General features: G+C 41.8%; 1 protein-coding gene across 5 annotated transcripts in view; it reads right to left on the bottom strand.

Annotated features, from left to right (window-relative positions):
• CEP192 (centrosomal protein 192) overlaps nucleotides 1–20,810 on the bottom strand; it is a 150,440-nt gene that overhangs the window by 13,521 nt on the left and 116,109 nt on the right. For all 5 annotated transcript variants that reach the window (XM_017343984.3, XM_070050534.1, XM_070050531.1 and 2 more), the window contains exons 32-41: nucleotides 18,925–19,185; nucleotides 18,559–18,674; nucleotides 17,050–17,159; nucleotides 15,011–15,161; nucleotides 11,646–11,824; nucleotides 10,968–11,091; nucleotides 8,373–8,478; nucleotides 7,385–7,592; nucleotides 5,470–5,549; nucleotides 4,502–4,597 (exon numbers count right to left, since the gene is read on the bottom strand). In XM_017343984.3, coding sequence (XP_017199473.3) covers nucleotides 4,502–4,597; nucleotides 5,470–5,549; nucleotides 7,385–7,592; nucleotides 8,373–8,478; nucleotides 10,968–11,091; nucleotides 11,646–11,824; nucleotides 15,011–15,161; nucleotides 17,050–17,159; nucleotides 18,559–18,674; nucleotides 18,925–19,185 — 1,431 coding nt within the window. The remainder of the gene's footprint in view (nucleotides 1–4,501; nucleotides 4,598–5,469; nucleotides 5,550–7,384; nucleotides 7,593–8,372; nucleotides 8,479–10,967; nucleotides 11,092–11,645; nucleotides 11,825–15,010; nucleotides 15,162–17,049; nucleotides 17,160–18,558; nucleotides 18,675–18,924; nucleotides 19,186–20,810) is intronic.

The following is a 20,810-nucleotide window of genomic DNA, read 5'->3' as shown; positions in this document are numbered from 1 at the left end:
TCACACTGTATTGGCCTGCCACATTAGGGAGCCAAGTTTCTCTCACTTAATCATCCCAAAGCTGGGTACAAGGTGCCTAAATACCTCTCCAGTAGCTTAAATCCACCAATCTGAAACTGCCTTACTCGTCCAAAGGAGACTACCAAGAAAAGATACAATCTTAAGCCCGCTCCTCATTCCTGTCTTCTGCCATCTGACCATCCCCGTGATCCTATATGACAGTCTCCTCCTCTCGGGGAATCTTAAGTGCAATAAACTTTGTTTTCTGTGCTTCTCTTCTTGTGGCTACACCTGACTGACCATCACATGAAAGAAATTAAGACACCATAAAATTTGCCCGTTCCAAGTACACAGTCACTGGTTTTTAGTACATTTAAATAACTGTGTTACCATCACTACAATCTCATCTTAATACTTTCAACAACCCAAAAAGGAATTCTAAACCATTAGCAGTCACTGCCCATTTTCCACCCTTACTCTCTGTCCCTAATCTATTTTCTTGTCTCCACAGATTTGCTTATCCTAAATATTTCACATTAAAGTCATTCAATGTGTGGTCTATTATGACTGGCTTCTTTCATTTAGCATAATGTTGTCAAGGCTCATCCGTCAGGTTGGAGCATATACTGGTAACTTTATTCCTTTTCATGGGCAAATAATATTTCATTGTATGGATATATCACATTTTGTTCATCTGTTCATCAGTGAATTTGAGCTATTCATTTTTAATTTTTTGGTTATTAAAAATAATGTTACTATTAAGCTTTTGTAGAGGTTTTTTGTTTGAACAGCCATTGTAAGTTTTTAGGTCTATACCCAGAAGTGGAATTGCTGGGTCACACAGAACTCTATGCTGAGCTTACTGAGGACTTTCTGTAGCAGCTGCACCACTTTACATTCCCACCAGCAATGCACGACAGTTCCAACTTGTCCATCTCCTCTCCAACACTGTGATTTTGTTAAAAACAAAAACAAAAACAAAAACAAAACAAAACAAAAAACACAGTCATCTTAGTGTATATGAATTGATGTGTCATTTCCAGTATTGGTTGATTTTGCTAAAAGAATTCTAAGCATCTTTACTGTGTTTTGGCCACCTGTATATCCTGTTTGGAGGAATCTATTAAAATCTTGCTCAATTTTAAAGCTGATTCATTTGTTTTGTTTTGTTTTTTGACAGGCAGAGTGGACAGTGAGAGAGAGACAGACAGAGAGAAAGGTCTTCCTTTTGCCATTGGTTCACCCTCCAATGGCCGCCACGGCTGGCGCACCGTGCTGATCCGAAGCCAGGAGCCAGGTGCTTTTTCCTGGTCTCCCATGCAGGTGCAGGGCCCAAGGACTTGGGCCATCCTCTACTGCACTCCCAGGCCTAGGCAGAGAGCTGGCCTGGAAGAGGGGCAACCAGGACAGAATCTGGTGCCCCGACCGGGACTAGAACCTGGTGTGCCGGCACCGCAAGGCAGAGGATTAGCCTATTGAGCCATGGCGCTGGCCGAGTCATTTTTTTTTTTTTTTTTGGTGCTATAAAAGTTCTTAACATATTATAGATACAAGTGCTTCATCTAATATTTGAAGACAATTTCTTCCATTCTGTAAATAATGTTTTTACTTTTGTGACAGTGTTTGTGGATGTACAAGTGCTTTTAAATTTTAAATTTGGTAACTGGCCTATTATTATTGTTATTATTTTTTTGGACAGGCAGAGTGCATAGTGAGAGAGAGACAGACAGAGAGAAAGGTCTTCCTTTCCATTGGTTCACCCCCCAAATGGCTGCTACGGCCAGCGCACCGCACAGATCCAAAGCCAGGAGCCAGGTGCTTCTCCTGGTCTCCCATGCGGGTGCAGGGCCCAAGCACTTGGGCCATCCTCCACTACACTCCCGGGCCACAGCAGAGAGCTGGCCTGGAAGAGGGGCAACCGAGACAGAATCTGAGGCCCCAACCGGGACTAGAACCCAGGGTGCTGGCAGCACAGACGAAGGATTAGCCAAATGAGCCGCGGCGCGGGCCAACTGGCCTATTTTGTATTGTGTGGCTTTTTTTTATTTACTGGTGTCATACCTAAGAAACCAATGCTTAACCCATGGTCATGAAGGTTTACTCCTAGATTCATCTTCCAGGGAGTTTTACACTTTCTGCTCTTATACTTAATATCCATTTTGAGTTAGTTTTTAATGTAGATAAGGGTACAACTTCATTCTCTTGCATATGAATATGCAGTCTCAGCACCATTTGTTGAAAAATATTCTTTCCCCATCTAATTGTCTCAGTACCCTTACTTAAAAAACCAACTGGCCATACATATCAGTGTTTACTTTGGGACTTTCAATACTATTCCATGCCTATAGAATTCTGTATGTCTTTCTCATGTCAATACCGCAGTTTTACTATAGCTTTATAATAGGTTTTGAAATGGGAAGTGTATGTCCTACTACTTTTTTCTTCTTCTCCTTTTTTTTTTTTTTTTAAGATTTATTTATTTGAAAGAGCTACAGAGGGGCCAGCGCTCTGGCCCAGTGGGTGGCCAGGATGCCCTGGCCTGAAGTGCCAGCATCCCATATGGGCGCTGGTTCGAGACCTGTCTGCTCCACTTCTGATCCAGCTCTTTGCTATGGCCTGGGAAAGCAGTAGAAGATGGTCTAAGTCCATGGGCCCCTGCACCCACATTGGAGACCTGGAAGAGGCTCCAGGCTCCTGGCTCCTGGCTTCGGATCAGTGCAGCTCCAGGCGCTGCAGCCAACTGGGGAGTGAACCATCGGATGAAAGACCTCTCTCTCTCTGCCTCTCCACTCTCTGTGTAACTCTGACTTTTGAATAAAGGAAGAAATCTTTAAAAAAAAAAAAAAAGAAAAAGAAAAAGAAAGAAAGAAAGAAAAGAAGGGAAGAGAAAAGAAAAGAGCTACACAAAGATCTTGCATTTGCTGGTTCATTCCTCAGATGGCTGCAACGGCCAGGGCTGGGCAAGGCCAAAGCCAGGAACCAGGAGCCTCCTCCAGGTCTCCCATGTGGGTAGCAAGGGCCCAAGCACTTGCCCCATCTTCCACTACCCTTCCCAGGGAGCTGGATCAGAAGTGGAGCATCCAAGACACGAACCAGCAGTCATATTGGTGTTGGCATTGCAAGCAGCGACTTTACTGACTGTGCCACGACATCAGCCCCTAACTTTTTCTTTTTTCAAGATTATTTTGGTTATCCTGGATCCCTTGTATATCCATATGAATCTTAGGATCAACTTGCCAATTTCAACATAAAAATAAAACAAACAAAATGGGCGGGTGGTGTTAATCCAGCCGGGGCTGATGGGATTCTATCGAACCTGTGAGTCAAGTCAGGTTTAGGACTGTCTCAACACATCCAGTCTCCAACCTACAGACCTGGGATGTCTTTCCTGCAGGATTTCTTCATTCTGCAATCCCTCCTCATATGTCAAACTGTTCTTGAGCAATGTGTCCTATTCTGCTTTGCTTCTCTTGTGGTTTGGATAATGGAATAAACTACACTTGCAAAACTATCTGAAACCCTGAAAGCATGTTTATACAATCAGTTCTAAGTTAAAGCTATACTCTAAAGCTTATTAGAAGCCTGAAAGTCTGAAAAATGGGCCAATATCATGTAAGTGCTACAGTTTAGATGATTTTCGGCAAATTAGATCGAAGAAGTAGACTACTGAGGCCCTGAGGACGATGAGTATCACTAGGAGACAAATAAAGGGAGTCTGGGCCGGCGCTGTGGCTCAACAGGCTAATCCTTCGCCTAGCGGCGCCAGCACACTGAGCTCTAGTCCCGGTTGGGGCGCCGGATTCTGTCCCGGTTGCCCCTCTTCCAGGCCAGCTCTCTGCTGTGGCCAGGGAGTGCAGTGGAGGATGGTCCAAGTGCTTGGGCCCTGCACCCCATGGGAGACCAGGAGAAGCACCTGGCTCCTGCCTTCAGATTAGCACGGTGCGCCGGCCGCAGTGTGCCGGCCGTGGCGGCCATTGGAGGGTGAACCAACGGCAAAAGGAAGACCTTTCTCTCTGTCTCTCTCTCTCACTGTCCACTCTGCCTGTCAAAAAATAAATAAATAAAAAATAAAGGGACTGTCAGGCCTAAAAACGAATCCAGACCGAAGAGGGTCACAGTAGCTGGAGGGATCTGTCATCCATGAAGATAATATAATCGAATAAGCCACAAACACTGAGTTGCTTTTGAGCAGTGGTAAGTTTTTCTAGCTCCAGCTGGTAGTCAAAACTGTCATCTGGATCAATGGCACCTGTAACCTTTATCACTAAGCATGGTGTTTTCTTTAACTGAAAATTCATTCATAGCAAAACTTTCTGTTGAGTGCAACGTGAGCATGCTGCCTCACACCTAGGCAGGCTACCTGTCTCATGAGCAGACTGGCTCTGCGTGTAGCACAGAGCTAGGTGAGAGACACTAAACTGGTTGGAGTCAAACGAAGCACTACCAGACAGTAAACAGCAGGTTTTTTGTAGCTGGCTGTGGAAAAAATGTTGGAACTCACCTTTTGGAGTCCACAACTTCCCAGTGTTCCAGTGACAGGAGAACATCTGAATGCTGTGTAGGTAGCTCTAAACACATCGCCACTTTCATCAACTCCCTGCAAAGCAACGATCCAAACAATCAACTTAAAACCAGTAACACAACAGACAAATTCCACAGGGACATCATCAGCTTTATGGTTATGAGAGACACACCAAAACCAGGTAGCAGCAGACAGGGAGAGCTTAAAGCACCTCAGGAGTAGGGGTGCCCCTTGCCTGAGCTCTGCGGCCCATCACGTTGTCTCCACCACTGCAGAGGCGAGCTTGCTCATCTTTCTGACTTTCCTGGCCACAGTGAGCTTCGACCTGCTACTCATAATGTCAAATGGCTGTCATTTCCTCAATGACCCTGAGGACACTGTTGAATGTGTGGTTTCATTTCACATATCCTGTAACACCATTTTTTTTATTTGTTTGCAGTAGGTCCAGCGACCATGTTTAGCACGCACTTTCTGGCTGAACACTGTTACCCTTACACTGAATACACAGCAGAGAGACTGGAGTGTTCCAAGTAACACAAATGACAAGCACGCTCACTTCAGATGGTGCCACCAGCAAGGGCTCCTGCTGTGGCCAGAAAGCAGCACTCAGAAGGCCTCAACCCCACCTCCTACCCCAGCTGAAAGCACAGCAGCGCTCTGAACACAGAGAGGAATGTGGGCATGTACACACACAATGCTCTGTAATAAAATAAAGTTATTTCAGATGAAAATCAGGTCTAGAGGACAGAATTAAATGGAAGCAGCACAGATTTTACATATAATGTCTAATTTACCTTCTATTACCCCATCTACACAGAAAATCCAAGTAAATGAACTGGTAGAACAAGTAACCAGCAAAACCAGGCCACACCCACACTCAATTTTTTAAATATCTTGCATAATGTTTAAACACTAAAACAGACATATGGGAGGTAATCATTACTGACCTTGACGTAAGGCGGAGCAAAGGATGATAGGTGCCACTTCACGGCTGTGGGACCATGGTTCTCCAGTTCCAGACAGCTCTCTAAAAGGAAAACTGCATCACAATTTGCCCAACAGAGGGCCACTCACCTGACCTCTGTGACAGACCCACCTCTGTAGCACAGGGAGAGGCCCTTACGGGAGCTCTCTTGGAAATATAGTGCTTTCTAAAACAATCAGGGGGTTGGTGCTATGGTACAGCAGGTTAAAGCCCCAGCCTTCAGTGCTGGCAGCCCATATGGACTCCGGTTCAAGTCCCGGCTGCTCCTCTTCCAATCCAGCTCTCTGCTGTGGCCTGGGACAGCAGAAGGTGGCCCAACTCCTTGGGCCCCTGCACCTGCATGGGAGACCTGGAAGAAGCTCCTGGCTGCTGGCTTCGGATCAGCTAATCTCTGGCCGTTTCAGTATTTGGGGAGTGAGCCAGCAGAATGGAAGACCTCTCTTTCTGGCTCTACCTCTCTCTGTTAACTCTTTCAAATCAATAAAAATTCTTTAAAAAAATAAAAATAAAACAATCAGGTGGGGCAAGAAAGGAAGGTATTTCCTAAACTGTGAAGGTACAGCATTGTGTGTGCAGACACGAGAAACTGATGGCTGGGAGCCCAGGAGTGAGGAGGGCCCATGTTCCAAGCAGAGGGCTTTGTCTTATGATGGAAACAGTCGCCATTTCTAATACCTTCTCTACTTTCCCTATACAAGACAAAGTCAAGAACAGGTGAGGGGAGAAGGGGAGCTCCAGTAAGCAACAAGGGGACACCACTGGGGAGGTTGTGGACACAGTGAGGCGGTCTACAGAAAGCCTCATGGTGAGATTTATGACCATGAACCCATGAACAAGGCAGTCCAGCAAAGTACTGCTGCTAGGACGGCGACATGCAGTGCCTAGACAGTGGGTTTCACCAGGTGGACTTGCCAGGCAGGAATGTGGAGAGTGTGTGAGGCAGTGATCACAAATGAGGGAGTACAGGACTCAAGGGGGTTCTGAGAGAAGACTGCCACCAGTAGGTGGTGGAAACAGCAAAGGCGGCAGGGCTGGGAGACTGAAGATCACAATGAGGTCAGAGGGCTGTTCCAATCATGAGACCAAGAGAGCTGGAGAAGAAGGTGCTGGTCAGGAAGCACTGGGCTAGAAATTGAGAGCAACAACATGGTGCCTCCTGGGGGTGACCTGCAAGGAGCTAGAGGGCCAAATTCCTTCTAATAAGTCCCATCTGCACCACTACACACTTAGCCTGAGCCAGCAAAAAGACAGAGAGATGGAGAAAGAGATAGAATGTGAGAGACAGAAGCAGGGAAGGAGGGAAGGAGAGACAGAGAAAGAGACAGACAAGGAGGGAGGAAAATATGAGGGACAGAGAAGGATGGAGACAGAGACAAAAAATTATCGCAGGACTTTTGAGGAACACATATGAGCAAAGCAGAGGGCCTGTGACATGACAGACACTTTACAACTGTTCCTGAATACATGAATCAGTCTTATCCTCAAAGCCTCTGTGGACAGAGTTCATTTCAATGGTCTGTGACAGGGAGAAATGAGTCTCAAAGTCACATTAGCCTATGATGGAGCCAGGCTCCAGCCACAGCCTCTCGTCTTCATTTACAACTTACTAATAACTCCAGTCAGTGATCTGGATGGCTCAGGTCATCATATAAATCTAAGATTCCTGGAAAATATAGAATTACTATATGCTTCAGTCTAAAATTTTAATATTGTTAAATGTCCAAATCCAGCCTGTCATCGAGGCTAGCTGTATTTTTTTTTTCCACAATCAAGGGGAAAATGTGCACTGATCATTAATTAATGGTTAACTAATAACAAAGCATTAGATTCAATGTAACAGCAGACATTTCAGCTGCATAATTTTTGTGATACAATACCTGAAGTTTTACCAGGTTCTGTTACAGGAAAAGCAATAGTCTTATTTCTTATTTCAACTTTGGTGGAAGGTGGTTTTGTCATTGGTTTTACCAAATGACTGACTGAAGGCTCTGAGGCAGAGGTAAGAATTCCAAATGTGCTGGAGGTGAGATGGGGCAGAAGTTCTTCCTGAGCCAGATCTTCTCGAATTTGAACTTTCACAATTTTCTGAAATGAGTCAGAGATAAGACACAAATGTTACTACCATTTTAAAAGAAATAATCTCAGTTTTTATTTTTTAAAAAGATATATTTATTTATTTGAAAGTCAGAGTTATAGCAAGAGAGGGAAAGACAGAGAAAAAAGAGGACAGAGACCCCAAATGGCCACAATGACAAGGGCTGGACCAGGCCGAAGCTAGGAGCCAAGAGCTTCATCCAGGTCTCCCATGTGGGTGAAGGGGACCAAGCACTTGGGCCATCCTCTGCTGCTTTCCCAGGCACATCAGCAAGGAGCTAGATCAGAAGTGGAGCAGCTAGGACTTGAACCGGTGTCCATACGGGATGCCGGCGCTACAGATGGTGGCTTACCCAGCTGCGCTACAGTACTGGTCCCCAGTTCCAGTTTTTAAATCATGATAGACAAAACAAATTCCAGACAAATGAAATATTAATGAATGTAGTGCTTTGTTCAGATCTCAAACCAAAGTAAAACTGTGACTCTGTATCCTCTCCTCTCCCCTAACTATTTTTCTTCTTTATGTGAAATTTCGCCTATAAGCAATAGCTTCTAAGCCCTGCTCTCCACTTGCCCATTCCCCGCCCACCCCCCCCATTCCTCAAGAGAGGATATTCACAGCAAAATTCTATACTAAGTGCTCTAACTAAATAATCACAACCGGGCTGAAAAAAAAAAAACACTTTCACTTGATTTCTATAATATAAATAGTGATAAGAATCATGCAACAAAGTAAAAGAAATGTTGCTTAAAACAACACTTAAGATATACCTTCTGTCCATCGTCACAGTGTATATAAATCAAACCACTCCATGGGAACATCGACTGTTTGGTGGATAAGGACGAATTAGGACTCACAAGAATTTGTAGCTTACTCCTTAAAAAAAGAATTTAACAATAAAACCCAAGGACAATCTATAATAGCAGTAATCACAAGAGCTATAAATACTGTTCTGGAACAATACAGCCAGTAACTATTTCCTTACTGCTCAGAATCAGTAGAGAACAGCGACTGCCTCCCACACAGCTCTACACACACTTTACCTGGCCTGAAAGTCCCCTCTCAGTGGCCAACAGAGTTGAATGGCGCAAACCCTGGAAGCTAAGAGCAAAACTCATGCGAACACAAACTGTCATAGAAATATCATTCTGAAAGCAGAAATAGATATTTCTGGAGCAAATATTAATACTATAAAAGCTCCAAGGAACTTGATAATTAAGAATGATACAGTCATGATACAAACAGAGTGTAACAGATAAGGAGGAAACTGAAAGAAATGCTGGAGGGGGCCTCAAAAAAAATGAAGGAAAAAAATTTTTTATTAGCCAGTAGTTCAAATTTTCTGTGCTGAATGTTCTCTTCAAGAGCCATGGAGTGCCAATGAAAGTTTAAATGTGAGCCAGCGCCACAGCTCAGTTGGCTAATTCTCCGCCTGTGGTGCCGGCGCACTGTCACAGTTGCTCCTCTTCCAGTCCAGCTCTCTGCTGAGGCCCGGGAGGGCAGTGGAGGATGGCCCAGGTGCTTTGGTCCTGCGCCTGCATGGGAGACCAGGAGGAAGCACCTGTCTCCTGGCTTTGGATCGGCGCAGTGCGCCGGGCCGTGGCGGCCATTAGGGCAGCGAACAAATGGAAGGAAGACCTTTCTCTCTGTCTCTCTCTCTCACTGTCTAATTCTGTCAAAAAAAAAAAAAAAAGTTTAAATGTGGACAGTGTGATCAGATATATGACTTAAAAGAAATCACCAGTCATACATGCCAAAAATGGCAAGGCAAAATTATTTTTCACTGCTAATAGCTATGGAAGGAAAAAAAAAAGCATTATGGAAAAAGTTATTTAAGAAAAACCTGGTCCATTATACCCCATCCTTTCAAACTTAGCTGAAAGTGCTGCACACTTGGTACCTGGTCAACTGACTACTCTGGTCCCAGCAATACTTACGTGGAGTGGTCCTGACCATACGTATTTTGGTTGATAGGCTCATTAAAGTACACACTCCTAAATGCACACTCAGCATATTGCACAAGTAAAGAAACTTCACGTTCTTTTGCAAAACAGCTAATCCCAAATCTGAAGCAACTTCCAGAAGTAAGAGGTCTACATTGAATCAGATGAAGCCCCTGGGAAGCTGGGGAGCTGTGGATTCCTCTTTTAGTAACTAGGTTGTGTATCAAAGGCAGCTGTATCTCCAAAGGCTCCCTCTGATAGAATTCTCATTTTTCTTTTAAGTATTTATTTATGTATTGGAAAGTCAGAGTTACAGAAAAGGAGGGTAAGACATAGAGATCTGCCATCTATTGGTTCACTCCCCAAATGGCAACAATGGTCAGGGCTTAGGCAGGCAGAAGCCAGGACCTTCATCTGGGTCTCCCCACATGGATGCAGGGGCCCAAGCACTTGTGCCATCCTCTGCTGCTTTCCCAGACCATTCACAGGGAGCTGGAATGGACATAGAGCAGCTGGGAACTGAATCAGCACCCATACAGGATTCTGGCATTGTAGGCAGCAGTTTTACCTGCTACACCTCAATGCTGGCCCTAGTACCAGAGTATTCTATGTAGAAAATGGGAAGGTAGGTTATGGCTCAAACATCAAATCAGAAAATTCTGTCTGAAAAGTATCCTTTACGCAAAATCAGCAGGATACAATCCAAACCAAGGAAACACACTGCATAATCACTGGGGCTTTAGAGCCACTATGACCACTTTATCACATGCTCTGGCTGTATTCCTTGCTTATAATTGTGTGGGCAGGATGGGACGTCAGCAAATGTTTTGAGGTCTTCCCTCTGAAGACTCTGTGTTCCCTCACTGTCCTGGGCCACACCCTAACTGAATGTGTGTATGACCTCTTCTCCACTAATGAGTGTGTCCTGAACTCACTGTTGTCTCATAGAACCAAGCACAAGCTTTGTACAGTCAGCACAGTGCAAAACTTTAGTGAGTAAACTAAAATGATGTATTATTCGATCCTTAAAAAAATCACCACCACATAGGGCTGGCACTGTGGTACAGTAAGTCAAGCCATCACCTGCAATGCCAGCATGCTATATCAGAGTGCTGCTTTGAGTCCCGGCTGCTCTGTTTCCAATTCAGCCCCCTGCTAATGCTCCTGGAAAGGTAGTGGAAGATGGCACAAGTGCTTGGGTTCATGACACTCATGTGGGAGACCCAGGTGGACTTCCAAACTTGCAGCTTTGGCCCAGCCCAAACATGGCTGTGGAGGCAATATTGGGGAGTGAACCGGTGAATGGAAGACTGATTGATCTCTCTCCTTGTCACTCTGCCTTTAAATAAATACTAAAAAAAAAAAAAAGATCACAACAATATCTGAAAAACACCCAATAATCAACACAGAAATCACACTTACTCTGGTGCAATAAATCCGTGCTGTGGTGTGACTGTCAGGCAATGGGCTGGCCAGTATAGCTCAAATTTCAGTAACCTAACAGAACTATTTATGATCTGAAAACGTCCAGGTGTTGCTACATCACCTATTGAATCAGAAAAATAGAATATTACATTTAGCAATAGTGGAAAAAAAAGTTAGTAAATCATAAAAACAACTCTTCTAATAAAGACACTGGTATATAACCTTATCTGCTCCCTACACTGCTCAGTTCCAAGCATTTCAAATCCTGAACAGGACAACCCTACCCTTTACCCCTGGAAACTACAAAGACACTGGCAATAGTGAACAGTTGGAGAAAAATGGGCACCTGAACGTCGTTATTGCCTGGTCTTAACTCTGACATGTATGACTGTGCCAGATTTACTGCCATTGTGAGCCAATGATATCAGTGTTATGGATAACAAGAGGTCACGTGCCCAGTGAGCAATTGCGTAGGCGTATGGCACAGCTGTGGAATGTGGCTTCAGGATCATGACACAGCCCGAGGCAAGTCTGAGTCCAGTCTCAGAGGTGTGGAAACTACCAGCCAAAAATCATCTAGTCTATTTGCACATTTTAGCAGAGCCACAGGGCAGAGAGCACACAGACCCCAACTCCAGGATATACTTGTGACATGTTCGCGGCTGATACACTCACAAGAAGAAGGAGCTACCAAGACCAGGTGTTCAGGTTGAACAGTCCATGTCTCTTCAGAAGCTGACGCATCTTGAGGCAGGGGAACAGCTTGTGCGAGAAATGGAGAACCCTGAGGGCCTTTCACAGGTAAGACGTCCAAAGACACATTGCCACCGTGTTTTCCACAAGCTCCTGATTCACTAATAAAATGATTTAAAATTCAACAAATCAGAGAGGGAAGTTAAAAATATAAAGCACCAGATTGTGTCATATATTTTTGGATATTTATTCATAAATATAAAAATAAAAAGACGAAACTAGAAGTACATTACAATCCGTGTATTTTTCAGTGAATAAAACCCCTCATGTTGTGTATGAGTATACTCAACAGTAGTGGACAAAAAAAACCACAACACAATATAGGTAAAATATTACAAGAATTTTAATTACAACATTCACTGATTTAAGTTGTTCTTTTGCCTTGATTTATGCATGCCATCTAAAGTCTCTTGAAAGATTTAAAACGAAACAGGCTGATATTAGAAATTTAAAAAAAATGAAACATTTGATGTAGTTATATCTGCACAATGATAACTGGTTTCATGATGCTGGCACCAGAGTGTCTTCTGGGCAAAATACTACATACAGCAAGAAATTTAGGAAGAGTTTTATTGTCAAAACAAAGTGTTTTCTCATAAATCTTAAATTATAAAAATAATAATTCAACTGAATTCTACTTTTTTTTTTTTAAATTTAAGAGGCAGAGGCAGAGAGAGACACAGAAAATTAGAAAGAAAATAGAAAGAAAGCTGCTATCCACTGGTTCCCTTCCCAAATGTCCATCAAGACTGTGCATGACAGTGGAGGATGGCCCAAATACTTGGGCCCCTTTACCCACGTACGAGACCTGGAAGAAGCTCCTGGCTTCAGATTGGCTGAGCTCCGGCCATTGTGGCCATTTAGGGAATGAACCAGCAGATGGGAGACCTCTCTCTTTGTCTCTCCCTCTCTTAGTCTATAACTCTGTCTCTTAAACAAATCAACAAACCTTTAAAAAAAATAAAAATAAAATGAAAAGACTGTGCCTGAGCCAGGTTGATGTCAGGAGCTAAGAACTCACTCCAAGTCTCCCACATGGTGGCAGGAACTCAATCACTTGAGCCATCACCTGCTGCCTCCCAGGGTTCATATTATAGAACAAGCTGAAGAGGTATCACCAAAGACGTGTATCAGACCCAGGCACTCCAAAATGTGGCATAGACATCTTAACTGCTGGGCTAAATGCCTGCTCTTTTAACTGAACTTCGTCATCACCAAAGCACATGAGAAAACGGAAATTTAGCTATGTGGTAGCCAAATTCTCCTACATTCAGTGGGGCTATATAATTGTTTATTTCAAGTCCACGATAAGCAGACACAGAAATAACTGTCTGGCACTCATGCCTTCTCAACCTCAAGTCAGACCTCTACTACCTCAAAGAAGAGGACCAGAAGTCAGAAATAAATGTTTTTTATAAAGGTTGGTTCTTGGCTTTTCTTGCTAAAAACCAATTCCTCAGAACTTAGGTGATTTCAAGATTACATGCACACACGCACACACACACTCTAATTATTTCTTTGAATCTGTTTGAAGAAAGATCAACATTAAAAGTGTAGGAGGGGCTGGTGCTGTGGCATATCAGGTAAAGCCACTGCTTGCAATGCTGGCATCGCATATGGGCACTGGTGCCAGTCCCAGTTACCCCACTTTTGATCCGGCTCCCTGCTGATGGGCTGGGAAGGCAGTGGAAGATGGCCCAAGTCCTTGGGCCTCCACACCCACATGGGAGACCCAGAGGAGGCTCCTGGCTCCTGGCTTCGGTCTAGCCCAGCTCTGGCTGTTGGGCCATTTGGGGAGTGAGCCAGCGGATGGAAAAACTCTCTCTCTCTGACTCTGCCTCTCTGTGACTCTTCCTTTCAAATGAATAAATAAATTTTAATAAAAAAAAAAAAAAGTGTAGGAAAAAGAAATGTTGGCATGAGCCAGAGCACCAGGCTCAGGGAGACAGCCTGTGTGGTGAAAGATTACTTAAAAAGGGGAGGGTGGGGGTGGGTGGGATTGAGTAAAAATGCAAGCATATTAAAGATAATGGGGCCAAGATTCCCACTACTGGAGCAGAAGCATCCAACTCTATGGTGTTAGATTAGAACTGTAAAGAGGTATCAGTGCAAACTCATGGTTATAAGCAGAAATAGATATAGATGCATGTGGATTTATATATTAATTTACAGATTTCCTAGCTGAGATGGTCTTAGAAACAATGCTCGAGACGGTTCCAACTTTTGTGTAAGCTATAACACAAGAATTAATGTGGCAATCCCAGATTGTTCCTGGTTTCACCTGAAATTACTAGCAAAGCTCGATTCTCAATAGTATCTTTAATTCTGCGGTTCTGACTTGATAACCCAATCTTCTGTGTCACCTCACTTATGAAAGATAAGACTGAGGAACTGTTCTATAATGAGAGAGGGTAAGAGACAAGCTAACTAAATATCATGTACTTACAGATTAGATTCTAGCCCAGGGAGGAAGTTTTTGGCTTTACGGTTTAACTATAAGGACATTATTCAAACAACTAGCAAAATATGCATGGAATTTGTGGGATAACTAGCATTACTGAATGAATATTAAGTGTTCTAATTTTAACTGGTTTACCATGCACACATTGTGGAGTGATTTTCGGAAATTTAGGGCTAATCAGTCATCATGCCTGCAATTTACTTAGATGATTCAGAAAAAAATTTACATAGAAATAAATGGTAAGATAAATGCAGTGGGGCCGGCCTTATGGCTACTGCTTGTGATGTTGGCATCCCTGAATACTGCAGTGTTGTACAGGTTCTGGGTGCTCCGTTTCCCATTCAGCTTCTTGCTAATGCCCCTGGGAAGGCAGCAGAAGATGGGCCAAGTACTTGGGCACTTGACACCCATGTGGGAGACCTGGATGGATTCCTGGCTCTAACTTCAGCCTGGCCTAGTCCTGGCTATGGGCAGCCTTTGGGGGAGTAAACAGTAGATGGAAGATCAATTCCTCTCTCTTTTCCCTCTCTTCTTCTCTCTCCCTGCTTTCCCAATCACTCTGCCTTTGAAATAAATAAATAAATCCCAAAAAATAAAATAATAAATGTGTTCAAATGTTAATAACTAAGAAATTTGGGTACAGGGTTTACAGGAATTCTCTTATTACTTTAAAACTCTCTTGAAAGTTTGAAATGATTTCAACTTAAACTAAAAAATAAGAATAAAAACACTGAGAAAAATTAATAATAAAGTACACGGGAAAAAGATCAGCACTACTATTTATCAATAATCCTAAAATCTGTTCAAAGACTTTTGTTTGTACTACCTTTGAGATTCCATGCTAGCTTTGGAAGAAGGCTGAAGAAATTCTCTGCTAGAAACGGACTCTCTGAATTCACCAATTACTGAAAGTATAATTTTACGCATGTTTCCATAAAAGAGTTGAATGTCATTAGGCCTTTGGGGAAGATCATATACTGAAAAAGAAAACAATGTTTTGAAACACATGAATCTTCAACATAAGACCACCACAAGATAACAGATAAATTTATGTATTTTATTACTGCAGAATATGATTTTACTAGGCTAGGGTAAGTGACATTTTGATTATTATTATCATTGACTGGCTGAGGGTCTATGATTTTGAACTACCCTACCACTTACTAGCTTTATTACTTAACCTCTCTAGATGTTAACATGGAGTAACAATTTATCTTAGGGATTGCTGAGAGCTGTAAAATAAGAAATTTTTTAAAGATATAAACAAATAGAAGCCTTCCCATTCTCCAGGCACTGTTTTAATCCTTTATAAATATGTATTAACGAATTTTTAGAACTCCTCTTTGAAACAGGTAAATATACTTAAAAAAGGAGAAATCTGCAGCAAAAGGTTAAGGGCACACAATTTCATCGTGGCAGTCTCATAGATGTGCAATTTAAACAAATCTAGACACTAGGTACTGATAATTAACTAAATAATTATAGATAATAAAATAGTGCTCAAGAAGAACCTAGAGTAGGCCATCTGAATCTGTACATACAAGAAATCTCATAGAATATACAAGCATTTGCATTCTAAACATAAATTGTATTTTAGGAGCTGGTGCTGTGGCACAGTGGGTAAAGTAGCTGCCTGCAGTGCCGGCATCCCATGTGGGCACCGGTTCAAGTCCTGGCTGCTCCATTTCTGATCCAGCTCTCTGCTAAGACCTGGGAAAGCAGCTGAAGATGGCCTATGTCCTTGGGCACCTGAAACCGAATAGGAGACCCAAAAGAAGCTCCTGGCTATTGGCTCTGGATCATCTCAGTTCCGGCTGTTGCGGCCATCTGGGGAGTGAACAGCGGATGAAAGATCTCTCTCTCGGCCGGCACCGCAGCTCAACAGGCTAATCCTCCACCTAGCGGCGCCGGCACACCGGGTTCTAGTCCCAGTCAGGGTGCCAGATTCTGTCCCGGTTGCCCCTCTTCTAAGCCAGCTCTCTGCTATGGCCCGGGAAGGCAGTGGAGGATGGCCCAAGTGCTTGGGCCCTACACCCTATGGGAGACCAGGAGAAGCACCTGGCTCCTGCCTTTCCTGGCTCTAACTTCAGCCTGGCCTAGTCCTGGCTATGGGCAGCTTTTGGGGGAGTAAACAGTAGATGGAAGATCAATTCCTCTCTCTTTTCCCTCTCTTCTTCTCTCTCCCTGCTTTCCCCATCACTCTGCCTTTGAAATAAATAAATGAATCCCAAAAAATAAAATAATAAATGTGTTCAAATGTTAACAACTGAGAAATTTGGGTACAGCGCAGTGCGCCAGCTGCAGCGCGCCAGCCGTGGCAGCCACTGGAGGGTGAACCAATGACAAAGGAAGACCTTTCTCTCTCACTGTCCACTCTGCCTGTCAAAAAAAAAAAAATCTCTCTCTCTCTTTCTCTCTGCCTCTCTGTAACTCTACTTTTCAAACAAATAAATCTTAAAAAAAAAAAAGAATTATATTTTAATGGAAATTCTAAAAGAATCCCATAAGTTTACATTTATATTAATCAAGACATCTAACTGTAAAACTTTAAGTGAACTATGAAGATATCTGCCACAAATGTCATTCAAAATAATCATTAAAAAATTAAACTATAATATTCTTTTATATGATCCATAGCACTAATCAACACAAAATAAGTACAGCTATTTTTTTTTTTTCATTCATGAGGACAATGAATGTCCCACCTCAGGGGACACCGTGCTCCTTAAGAAGGAATTCATGTGTCCCAAAGACCAGCCTGAGTCCCAATTCAACCCATCTCCAGGGGTGATCCCAGTAGGTTCCTGGAGCTAGACGCTGGATTTGTTAACACAACCCATATTAGAATACCTTCAAAATTCTTACCTTCAGTTACTAGCAGCTCATCCTGAAATGCTTCAGCAAAATTAATACTTTGTAGCACACTATGTTCTGGAAGTATCTGTTTTATAATCCCTGGTTTATGCAACAGGGCTCTGCCAGGAGAGAGATTTAGTCAAAAGTGATTTTATATACAAAAATGACTAATTAGATTTTCATGAACCCACTTAGCAAATCAAGTAGTACACAAATCTCAAGCCCTGAGCCCTGACATAAGTCCTTTTTAAAAGAAACCTCTTTTGGAAGTTCCCTTACTAGTTACACATGGTAGTGAAATCAGGAATTTCAGTTCAATATTATTGAAAAAGAATTCCCTAATACAAGAGTAAGTTAGATTCTTTTCAGGTCTTACACGTTCATTACTTCTGATAACTTGGTCATAGTTACAAATGTCTCAGAAAAAAAAAAAGGAACACGCTAATAAAACAATGGTAAGACATCAAAAGGAAACTAAATGACCATATAACTATCTACCAGGGTCTCTTCTAGAGGATCTCGGAGATGCGGAAACTGAAATGTAGATTTCTCTACAATACTCAGATGTTCACAGTAGAAAATCTCATTATTTTAAGCATATGGCAAAAAAAGATTTCTAAAAAATATACTGACTTTTATATCCCAGTTGAAAGAAATACCTAGAAACTTGGTATTCTGATTTCTCCAAATGTCAGTTTCTTCTTCTAAAACATGTAACTAAGATGAGTTCTTCATGTTCGGCCAGTCATCATCAAATTCTCTCTTTTTAAACATTTCAATGATCTTCAAAAATTAAAATTAAACCACTGCCCAACTTCTGTGTCAGACTAAAACCTAGCAGAGCAGGAAGGACTGCAAAAGGACAGACCTGCGCCCTATGGAGTGAACACTCGCCTGCTAACAGAAAAACCTCCGCAGCTGCACTTATATTAGTTTCTTGGGTCTTCTATGATAGAAGAATCCAGAATTCAACACACACAACACCCAAACCTAAATCAATATCCTATATTTGGCAACAGCTCAGTACATTATTATACTATAACATGTAAATTAAATATAACAAATTGTATAGAAGTACATGCTTTAAGTAGTTACAAGTTAAATTTCCTACACATCTCTAAAATATGACTTGAGCTTTTCAAATAATTCACAGCATTCCCTAAATATTTCAAATGAGTCAGGTTTATACAATATAATGTTACAGTAGTTCTTGAGTTTTTCTGAGACTGAGCTACATATGATCCTAGTATGCAGGACAATGCTTCAATTAAGTCAAGGAAAAGAGACTGGATACATTCATCTAGAAAAGAAGGCCTACTGTGAGGAAACAGGTGTGTTTCCTACACATTAGGGTAGTTTATCAGCACATATTTTACAACTTTTCATTTTACAACTTTTCATCTACCAGGTCACTAACAAATTGGGAAGCATGTTCTAGAGATTCCAATTCTCAAACTATTTAAGTCTTTATTAGTTCTACGGAATAGTTCCCAATATTATTTGAGGTAAGTAATCTACCTTCGATACTGCTGTCTGGAAATCTCATCTCCACCAAAGAAGTATATAGTTGATAGTTCTGTTGCACTTTTATGATCGCTCTTTCTGTCTGATGGATTATATATTAAAGTAACATCCTAATGCCAAGAAAAAACAAAGGAGTGAACTCTGAGTAATTTCATTTTGAATAAATGGTCTTCGATTCTAAAATCTAATATAGACACAAACACATATGCACAGCATTTCCAAAAAGCCCAGGTAAGCACTTACACTCCACATTACCTTCAAATACAATTTTAGTTTTAGGGCATAAGATACATAATTATTACACTAAAAATTATTAAACTAAAAATGAGTTCCTTTTTATAGTAGAGATTTTATACTTACCTCTTGGGTTCTTTCCTTGAGTACAAATTTATCTGGAATAATCCTCAATACTTTAGGATCCAGCACAACTTTTTTCTGAGAATCCTTAAAACCTACTGCTTTAACAAAAGCTGCTCGAGATCCAGTGTTACGGACAGAAAAAACAACTTTACTCTCTTTTCCAGGTATTAAGCCATTCACTGTTACCATGTAACTGTCAGATAATTTTTTAACACCTTCCAAAATAAGATTACTTGTTCCTCCATATCCAGACAAAGGTATCTAAAAGAACAGACACATCCAAAATCATTTTTACATAAGAAGAAAGCAGAAGATATTAATTTGCCTCAGAAGAAAATACAGAAATATTTAATAGAATTAAACTTTTACTGTTTCTGTTTTTCTGCTAATAGTTATCCCCACTCACAGGCCATTGCTATATTAAACACTTTGTTTCAAGGAAAAACAAACCAAAGAGCTGCAAATGACCTACCTTCCAATATCTAGCAATTATTTTAATGTTACATAAGCCAAGCTTTGAAGAGAGAGGAATAATAAAAAGGCTAACAGAGATATGCTTAAGAACTTTTGAGGGTGGAGGCCAACATTGTGGTGTAGCAGGTAAAGCTGCCATGTACAACACTGGCATCTATATAGGAGTCGGTTCATGTCCCAGCTGTTCCACTTCTGATCCAGCTCTCTGCTAACGTGCCTGGGAAAGCAGCAGAAGATGGCCCAAATGCTTGGGCCCCTGCTACCAACATGAGAGACACAGAAGAAGCTCCTGGCTTCGGCCTGGCCCAGTTCCAGCTGTTGCTATCATCTGGGGAGCAAACTAGCAGATAGAAGATATCTTTCTGTCTCTCTGTCTCTTGCCCTATCTTTGACTTTCTCTGACTTTTTTTTTTTTTTTTAAAGATCTATTTATTTATCTGAAAGGCAGAGTTACAAAGAGAGAGAGAAGGAGGGACATAAAGAAAGAGATCTTCCATCCATTGGTTTACCCCCCAAAAGGGTACAACGATCGGGGCTGGACCAGGCCGGAGCCAGGAGCCAGGAGCCAGGAATTTCTTCTGGGTCTCCCAGGTGGGTGCAGGGGCCCAAGGACTTGAGCTATTTGCTGCTGATTTCTCTGGTACATTAGTAGGGAACTAAATCAGAAGTGGAACAGCCAGGACTCAAACTGTCACCCTTATGGGATGCTGGTGCTGCAGATTATGGCTTAATCTGCTGTGCCGAAGTGCTGGCCCCAATAAATAAATCCTTAAAAAAATAGTTTTGAGGATGAAATCTACTTTACAATTACTTGTAATTTAATTTGTTATTAATTTACTTTGAAATGTATAAAAAAAATTAATTGTTGAATGGTTAGATACACAGTGAAAGAAATATAGCAAAATGTGAATTGTAGAAGCTAAGTGATAGAGTATGTGGGTGTTTACTGCATATTTCTTTGAACGTGGTAATTCTGAAAATTTTCTAACTAAAATGCTTTTTAGGGAAAATATACTACTTACTATCTTCTATAGCATTTGTCTAACCAGTGTCAGAGACAACTATACCAAAAGCTATAAAGTGAAGACAAGAACTCAAACAACTCTCCAGGGACAGACACTATTTGTGGGAGAAGCAATACGCTGGAACCACGCTTTGGGAGGCCGTCTGTGGTTGCTTCCACAGGCCTTTACCCTTCCAGGAAAGAAGGGCTCACAAAATACATTCCATACATAAGAAGATAAATATCTGCTCAGCTAGAAAACTAACTTTCATGCTCTTTAAAATACATGTCTTTAAAAATTATCTTTCATTCCTAGTTACTAAAATAGGTTCCAAAGAATCCTTTGTAGATTTGAAGACATCTACAAGTTATTTAATTATATATCTAATTACAATGATATTTTAAAAAA

This window comes from Oryctolagus cuniculus, chromosome 10 (assembly GCF_964237555.1).
Source record: "Oryctolagus cuniculus chromosome 10, mOryCun1.1, whole genome shotgun sequence".
Taxonomy (NCBI): domain Eukaryota; kingdom Metazoa; phylum Chordata; class Mammalia; order Lagomorpha; family Leporidae; genus Oryctolagus; species Oryctolagus cuniculus.
Note: the sequence above shows the minus strand (reverse complement) of the source record. Positions and strands in the feature narration are given on the sequence as shown.